Consider the following 8,438-nt stretch of genomic DNA (forward strand, 5'->3'; position numbering starts at 1 on the left):
CCCAGCCCAGGTGACTGGGGAGGCCCCACAGGGCCCCACAGGACACCTACTGCTCAAGGCCACTCTACCAATTCCAGGAGACATAGCAACTCTACCTAACACATAGAAACAAACACAGGGAAGCAGCCAAAATGCAGAGACAAAGAAACATGTCACAAATGAAAGAACAGAAGAGATCTCAAAAAAAAAGAACTAACTAAAATAGAAGTAAGCAAAATACTAGATACAGAGTTCAAAACAATGGTTATAAGGTTGATCAAGGATCTTAATGAGAGCATCAAGGGACTTAGTGAGACTTTCAAGGATCTTAGTGAGAATTTCAAAGATAAGAAAAAGGACCAATCTGAGATTAAATATGCACTAACTGAAATAAAGAATGATTTACAGGGACTCAAGAGTAGAGTAGAGGGTTCCGAGAATCAAATCAACAATTTGGAATATGAGGAAGCAAAAAATACCCAATCAGAAGAGCTAAAAGGAAAAAGAATCCAAAAATATGAAGATAGTGTATGGAGCCTCTGGGACAACTTCAAATGTACCAACATTTGCATGATGGTGATGCTAGAAGGAGAAGAGAGAGGGCAAGATATTGAAAATCTATTTGAAGAAATAATGACAGAAAACTTCCGTTACCTGATGAAAGAAATAGACTTACAAGCTCAGGAAGCACAAAGAGTCCCAAACAAGAGGAACCCAAAGAGGCCCACACCAAGACAAAGAGAGAATCTTAAAATCAGTTAGGAAGAAGAAGAAGAAGGAGAAGGAGAAGGAGAAGGAGAAGGAGAAGAAGAAGAAGAAGAAGAAGAAGAAGAAGAAGAAGAAGAAGAAGAAGAAGAAGAAGAAGGAGAAAGTGGCAATAAATACATATCTATTAACAATTGAATCTAAAAATTAAACAAATAAGGAACCTAATAAACAAAATAAACTGATGAATAAAATAGAACCAGAGGCATGGAAACATGGAACAGACTGACAAATCTCAGAGGGAAGTGGGGAGGGGGGAAGAGATTAACTGAAGAATTTATATGCATTACCTATGGACACAGACAATAAAGTGGTGAATGCTTGGAGTGGAGCAGGAACTGGGGCAGGGGGTGGAGAAGGGGGACATCTGTAATATTCTCAACAATAAAGGTTTAAAAATAATTGCATAACTAAAATGTAAAAAATTAAAAATAAAATAGCCATTACAGCCCTGGCCAGTTTGGCTCACTGCTTAGAATGTCAGCCCATGGACAAAAGGGTGGTGGATTGGATTCCTGGTCAAGGGCATGTACCTCGGTTGCAGGTTCCCTAACCCCAGTTGGGACACAACCAATCAATATGTCTCTCTCACATTGATTTTCTCTCTCTCTTTCTTTCTCTCTCTCTCTCTTTCTTTCTCTCTCTCTCTCTCTCTCTCTCTCTCTCTCTCTCTCTCTCTTCCCTTCCACTCTCTCTGGAAAACAATGGAAAAATATCCTCAGGTGAGGATTAAAAATAATAATAATACAATAAAATAGCCATTACAAATATGTTTAAAGAACTAAAGGAGCCCAGCCATTGGGTGAGTGTCGACTTATGAAACCAGGAGGTTGCAGTTCGATTCCCGGTCAGGGCACATGCCCGGGTTGTGGGCTCGGTCCCCAGTGGGGGGCATGCAGGAGGCAGCCAATTAATGATCCTCTTTCATAATTGATGTTTCTATCTCACTCTTTCTCTCTTTAATCAATAAAAATATATTTTTTAAAATATAAAAGTAAGGAATTAAAGGAAACCATGAATTTAAAAAAGTCAAGAAAAAATGTAATGGCAATGCCACATTAAGTAGAGAATATCAAGGGGTACAAATTCTATAAAAAGAACCAAGTGGAAATTCTTTAGTTGAAAAGTAGAATAACTGAAATGAATAATGCACTAGAGAAGCTCAACAGTAGATTTAAACTGGCAGAAGAAAGAATTAGTAAACTTGAAGGTAGATGACAGAAATTATGCAATCTAAAGAACAGAGAATAAAGATGAAACAAAATAAGCAGAGCCTCAGAGGAATGTGGGAAATTATTAAGCATACCAACCAAAATATGTATAACTAGAGGCCCGGTGCACAAAATTCGTGCACGGGTGTGTGTGTCCCTCAGCCCAGCCTGCACCCTCTCCAATCTGGGACCCCTCGAGGGATGTCCAACTGCCCGTTTAGGCCCGATCCCAGTAGGATCGGGCCTAAACGGGCAGTTGGACATCTCTCTCACAATCCAGGACTGCTGGCTCCCAACTGCTCGCCTGCCTGTCTTCCTGATTGCCCCTAACCGCTTCTGCCTGCCAGCCTGATCACCCCCTAACCACACCCCTGACAGCCTGATCGATGCCTAACTGCTGCTCCCTGCCAGGTTGTTTGCCCCTAACTGCCCTCCCTGCAGACCTGGTCACCCCAAACTGCCCTCCCCTGTAGGCCCAGTCACCCCCAACTTCCCTCCTCTGCTGGCCTGGTCACCCCTAACTGCGCTCCCCTGCAGGCTTGATCGCCCTCAACTGCCCTCCCTTGCAGGCCTGGTCCCTCCCATCTGCCCTCCCCTGCTGGCCATCTTGTGGTGGCCATCTTGTGTCCACATGGGGGCAGCCATCTTTGACACATGGGGGCAGCCATCTTGTGTGTTGGAATGATGGTCAATTTGCATATTACTCTTTTATTAGATAGGATGTTAGTATTGGAAGGAGAAGAAAGGAACAGAAAAAATATTTGAAGAAATAATGGCTTAAAACTTCCCAAATTTATTGAAAAACTCTAACCTACACCCAGTAAGCTCAACAAACTCCAACTAGGATAAATGCAAAGGCTCCACAAACAACCCTGCATAATAAAGGCACTCAAGTCAAAGAGGAAGAAAAATGAATGTTGAAAGCAGCAAGAGAAAAATGACTCGTCACTTATGAGGGAATCCCAATAAGATTAACAGCTGATTTCTCAGCAAAAACAATGGAAGCCAGATGGCAGGATAACCTATTTAAAGTGTTTCAGCTCTGGCCGCATGGCTCATTTGGCTAGAAGGCCGAACACCATTCTGATAGCCAAGGTTGTAGGTTTGATATCCAGTCAGAGCACATACAAGAATCAACAAATAAATGAATAAATAAGTGGAACAACAAATTGATGTTTCTCTCTCTCTCTCTCAAATCAGTAAATAAAACTCAAAATATATATTTTTAAAAAAAGTTCTTTCAAAAACCCATTATTGCCCTGGCTGGTGTTGCTCAGTAGTTAGAGTATCAGCCCATGCACCAAAGGGTCACAAGTTTGATTCCCTGTCAAGGGCATAGACCTGGATTGCAGGTTTGATCCCCAGTCCTGGTCAGGGCACCTATGGGAAGAAACCAATCTCTATCTATCTCTATCTCTATCTCTATCTCTATCTCTATCTCTATCTCTATCTCTATCTCTATCTCTATATCATCTCTCTCTTCCTTCCTAAAAATCAATGGAAAAAAATATCCTCCAGTGAGGATTAACAAAATAAAACAACCACTTGTTAACCAAGAATCCTATATCCAGCAAATGCTCGGATTCTGTCTGAGTTGGCGGAGGTGACTTCATAGTAGACGTGCCTATTTAGATGTCCCTGAGGAACTCAGACCCAGCATTTCCAAAGCTGTCCTCCTCCTCATCTCCCCCACCTGCATCCTAAGTGCTCCTGCCACCCGGCTCCCCATCTCAGCGAAGGGGCCACCCTCCACCCAGGTGTTCATTCCAGACTCCCTTTCCCACAGTTCCAGTCCCCAAACGCAAAGTCACTCCCCCCAACATCCCTCTGTTAACTTGCTTCTCAACTGTTCTGACTGCCTCCACTCTTGCCCCTTTTCTGACCCATGGTCCCAGCAAGAAATACTTTTCTAAAATGCAATTCAGATCCTGTCTCTCATACACACCCCCCCCTCAAGACCCTTCCAGGCCTCCCCAGTGCCTTCCAGAGAAACCTCCACAGGGCAGGTGGCAGGAAAGGCCCCTTCCTTTCTCTACCCTCTGTGCACGCAAGCAGCCGACCCCTCTGCTCAAGCCACACCAAACTTGCTGTTTCCAAAACGGCTTTTTCCTGTTTCTGGGCCTACCTGGATGTAGTCCACTTTGCTGGGGTGCAGTTCCTGCCTTTCTGCCCAGTTCTTACCCACGTTCTTTAAGCTCACTGGTTGCCTCCTCCCCTTCCTGGCTCTCACTGGGGGTTAGATCTTGTTACATCTCAGGACATGGGCCGCCTCCTCCCCAGCATCTCCCAGGTTGCAGTGTAAGTTTGCTTTTTAACATTTTATTTCTCTGTCTAGCTTCCTCACTAGAATGTCCACCTGTGTATCTCCAGTTCCAAGCTCAGTGCCCGGCACAGAGCAGATGCTCGGAGCTGCTTGATGAGTGAATGTTGAGTGGATGTAGAGGAGCCCAACAGGACAGAAGAGAAGTGAGGTGGTTATTAGAGGGGTGACTCAGGAGGGAGGTGACAGGGTCAAAACCAAGGCTAGAGCAGCAGGGATGAGAAAACAATGGGCTTGATAAAGACATTGCCTTGAAATCTGCAACCCAGGCTTAAGCCACAATAATGCGCCTGTGTGGTGTGGGGCCCTATCTGGGCTGGTGCAGGAGAGCACCCCGTGGGTAGTGGCTGCTCTGTGGGCGGGATGGGGTGCGGTTTAGCTGTTGGGGACAGGGAAGGATCAGTGCAGCTATGGGCTCGGGGGGACATGGTCTCTCCCACCCCACGGGGACCCTTCAGGGCCTGGGTGCAGCAAGCGGTCCGTGCATCCTGGACTACACGTTGGAGTCACACAGAGTGGAAGGATAATGGGGACACGGTGTGAGCATATTTGGGATGAACCTTGAAAACGGTACGCGAAGTAAAATAAGCCAAACACAAAAAGACAAAGACTGTGTGAGTCCACTATGAGGTACTCGGCATAGTAAATTCATGGAGACGGAAAGTGAAAAGATGGTTAACGGGCAGGGGGAGGGGCAGTGGGAGTCTGTGTTTGATGAGGACAAAGTTTTTCTCGGGAAATATGAACGGATCTGGACATGGGTGGTGGCAATGGTTGCACAACAGTGTGAATGAACTGAATGCCATTGAATTGCACACACAGAAAGGGTGAGATGGTAAAATTTGTTATGTATATTTCAGCACACTAAAAAAATTGCTACTGACTGAAAAAAGAAAATAAAAGAAAATTTGAAATTGGTAGAGTGAGTGAGAAGGCTGGAGGGAAGTTTATGGTGGCCTGTCTTTGCTCAACAGGACAGATCAGGAGGCCCGTTCCGGTCGCCTCAGAAAGAGGCCGAGCCATCGGACAGGCTCAGCCCAGGGACTGCATGCGGCCCCCTCACATGTGACCATTCCCCTTCCCTCTCCCCTCACAGTGGCGGCTCACCAGTTGCGAGTGAAGAGGAGGGAGCTTTGCTCTGGAATTCTCTGAAGGTGATCTGGGCTGGGAGGGACGTTGCACTGGGCCAGCCTACCCCAGCTTTGGGTCCTCCCTAATCAATCAATGTGCCCTCAGCGGGTCCGCTGGGGCTCTGGGCCTCTCCAAAGGCTGGAGCGGCCTCTAGAGTTCAGGTCCAGTCTAGGTTGCAGCTGGAGGTCTGCCTGCTGGGCCTTCTCCTCTATGACCCTGGCCTGAGAAGTAGTAAGTCAGTCAGACCCTTAAAGCTTCCCCCATTCCACTCACTGCTGGCTCAACCCTGCCTTGGAACAAATCTGGGTCAGACGCAGAGAGCAAAGCAGGGGAATTCCATTCCGAGGGCTGGGAGGAGAGGCAGGTGTGTGGGGGAGGGTCGGGGATGACCTCGGGCCCTCGAGGAGCCATGTGTCTCTGACCTCAGAGAAGCAAACATCCTAGAGAGGAGCCAGCAGGGACTTGATCATTATGGCAGAGACAGGAGCTGGCGAGCAGGGCTGGGGGCTCCCTGGGGAGTATGCCAGGCCAGCAATGCCCGCTTTCCCGCTGATGGTCACCTACAGTTGGTAGGTCAGAGCAAGGACCACACCCCGGCCCCTCCCGCCACGGCCCGGCCACATCCCATCACTACCCTGAGCACCATTTCCCCAGTGGTTCGGGGAGCTTGTTTAGGGCTGGCTCTGCCGTATTGTCATGCATCGCCATGATTTCTTTTCCCTGCAGGAGAGGCTCTGGTAAAACAAGTACAAAATGAGTGACAAGCTGTTCTCCCTTTTGGTGGGCATCTTCTCCATCCTCAACACCATCCAGTTCCTCATCTTCGACTTGAACGAGCTCACGTTCATTGGCTACGAGGACAGGTTTAGCGTCTACACGGACGGGTCTGTGATAGCCACTTGGGTCTTGACCAACAAAAAGAACATCAGCATCAGCCTCTCCACCATCACCATCCTGGTCAGCGCCTTCCTCCTCTACAGCATCCACCTCAACGTCTACCAGGGGCTGCTGTGCTACGCCTTGTGGATCGTCTCCTATGAGCTCACCAGCTTCTCCATGGTCCTTCTCCTCAACGGGATCATCAAAGAGCAGTTCAAGGAGCTGGGTTACGTGCACTTGGTCTTCCAGATCTCCCGCATGCTCCTGCACTTCTTCTGCCTGCCCTTTATTATCAAGCACACCTACATCCTTTATAGGGACCCCAAGACTTTCAGCAAGATAAGCCGCCGCAGGCTCTCCTCCATCACTACCCTCGACTCGTGGTCACCTGTCGCGCCGGGAATGATGTACCGCAAGTTAAACTGAACGGTGCCAGGGAGAGCGGGCCAGTGCTCCCCAACAGCGGAGTCCCCGGCCCTGCCTGCTGCCTGTTGATTTTGTTTGCCTTTTCGGGGTTCTTGAGTTTTACGCATTTAAGAGTGATTCTGGGGGGAGGGAGGGTGGCACAGACCAATGACTGTGCATGTGTTTGCGACTTGTTTTAGCATTAAATTACGTCCTGCCTTTGTGCCTGCTAGTGCATGCCGCTGTCTCTCAGGGTCCGCTCCTCTCTGCGTGTCCTCGCTTCCCAGTGTCTCTCTGGATTGCCCACCGAGGGAGGCCCGGTGCTGCCGAGCCTCTGGGGGCAGCGCTGTCCGCCGGAACTTGCCCATAGAAATGTTCCGTCTCCGGCTGTCCGCTAGCTGCATGCGGCTGCTGAGCACTTGGGTTGTGGCGTTACAGCCCAGGATTTTCAACATTTCCTTTCATTTCCACTTCAGTGGCCACATTTGCTGGCTCGCAGCTGCCGCCTTGGAGAGCACAGTGACACGGAGCTTCGCGTTGCTCCTGCCTGTAGCCATGGAAAGAACCCCTTCCCAGCGCCAGCGTCTGCTTCCCTCAGACTTTTCAGAAGACAGTTCCTCATGGTGGCTCACAGCATAGCAGGAAGCCCCGTTTCAGAAAGTTCCAGAATTCCTCACGTTAAGCACTACTGACATTCTGTCTCCTAAAGGGCTGTCCTATGCATTGTAGGGTGTTCTGCCCACCAGATGCCACTAGATCCCCCCACCTTTGTGACAACCAAAAGTATCTCATTGCCGGATGCCCCCCCCCAGTTGAGAACCGTTATTTTAAAGCATTGGAAGATGGGGTGTCACTTCTGTTAACTAACGAAGAGCATCCTTTACAGAGAGCTCTCCTTACATTCACCACCTTGCGTAGTTTTAGCCCTAATGTTTCCAGGTTATGGTTGAGGAAACTGAGACCCAAGATGCTTAAATGATGCGATCAAGGTCACATAGCAGCAAAAGCAGGATTTGAATCTAGATCCTCTGACTTCATACACGAATGTCCTATTTGGTTCCCTGAAGCACTCTTACTTATACCAAGATTTAAAAGGGGCCACCTCCCTTTAGGATATTTCCTTTTCCTTCAAAAAATATTGGGAGTGGAGTCAATGGGCACTGATTTAACCACACGCCCCCGAACCATGAGCCAAATGATAGTAGCCCACTTTCACTGAGTGCTGGGTGCTGTTCTAACCCTTCACTCAATTCCTCCCATCGCCTGTCCGAGTTGGAGTCAGGCCAGTTCCCAAAATGACCACCAGATGGCAGTCAGCAGTAAGCTTTTGCTTGGTGCTGTTTGTGGGGTGGCCAGATCCTCAGGGGATGACTGAATTGGGACTTAGGGAGCCTCAAGCTGAGGACTGAGGACTAATAGTATGGCTTCCACCCTAGTTTCACAAGCTTGACTGATTGTAACTTGCTGGTCCCAGCCGGGGAGGTGGTGGGAGGTTGGGAGAGCGGAGACCTGTGTAGAGACAGGCAGAGGGAGAGCAGAACTGTGAGCTGCCTGATGCAGAACAACTGAAGACTCAGAAGCAAGGCGGGTGCCCCTTCACACCAACACGTCTCCAAAGTTGTTTGCATCTGCCTCCACTTCCTGGCCTCCCGTTCTGTCTAGAACCCCTTCCCTCCACTCACACTGCTCTTGTAAGGTGACCGCCACCTGCCCAATCCCAGGTTCAGTTCTCGGCCTTCTCTGGCGGG

The 8,438-nt window shown here is 48.6% G+C and overlaps 1 protein-coding gene across 1 annotated transcript; it reads left to right on the forward strand.

Moving 5' to 3' along the window:
- Positions 1-6,102: 6,102 nt before the first annotated feature.
- TMEM217B (transmembrane protein 217B) lies at positions 6,103-6,711 on the forward strand (the record flags this gene model as incomplete). Its single annotated transcript, XM_079780032.1, is given in 2 exon segments — positions 6,103-6,144; positions 6,148-6,711. Coding segments are annotated over 2 exon segments (606 nt in total).
- Between the last annotated feature and the right edge of the window lie 1,727 nt (positions 6,712-8,438).

Source organism: Cnephaeus nilssonii, assembly GCF_951640355.1.
Source record: "Cnephaeus nilssonii genome assembly, chromosome: 9".
Classification (NCBI taxonomy): Eukaryota; Metazoa; Chordata; class Mammalia; order Chiroptera; family Vespertilionidae; genus Cnephaeus; species Cnephaeus nilssonii.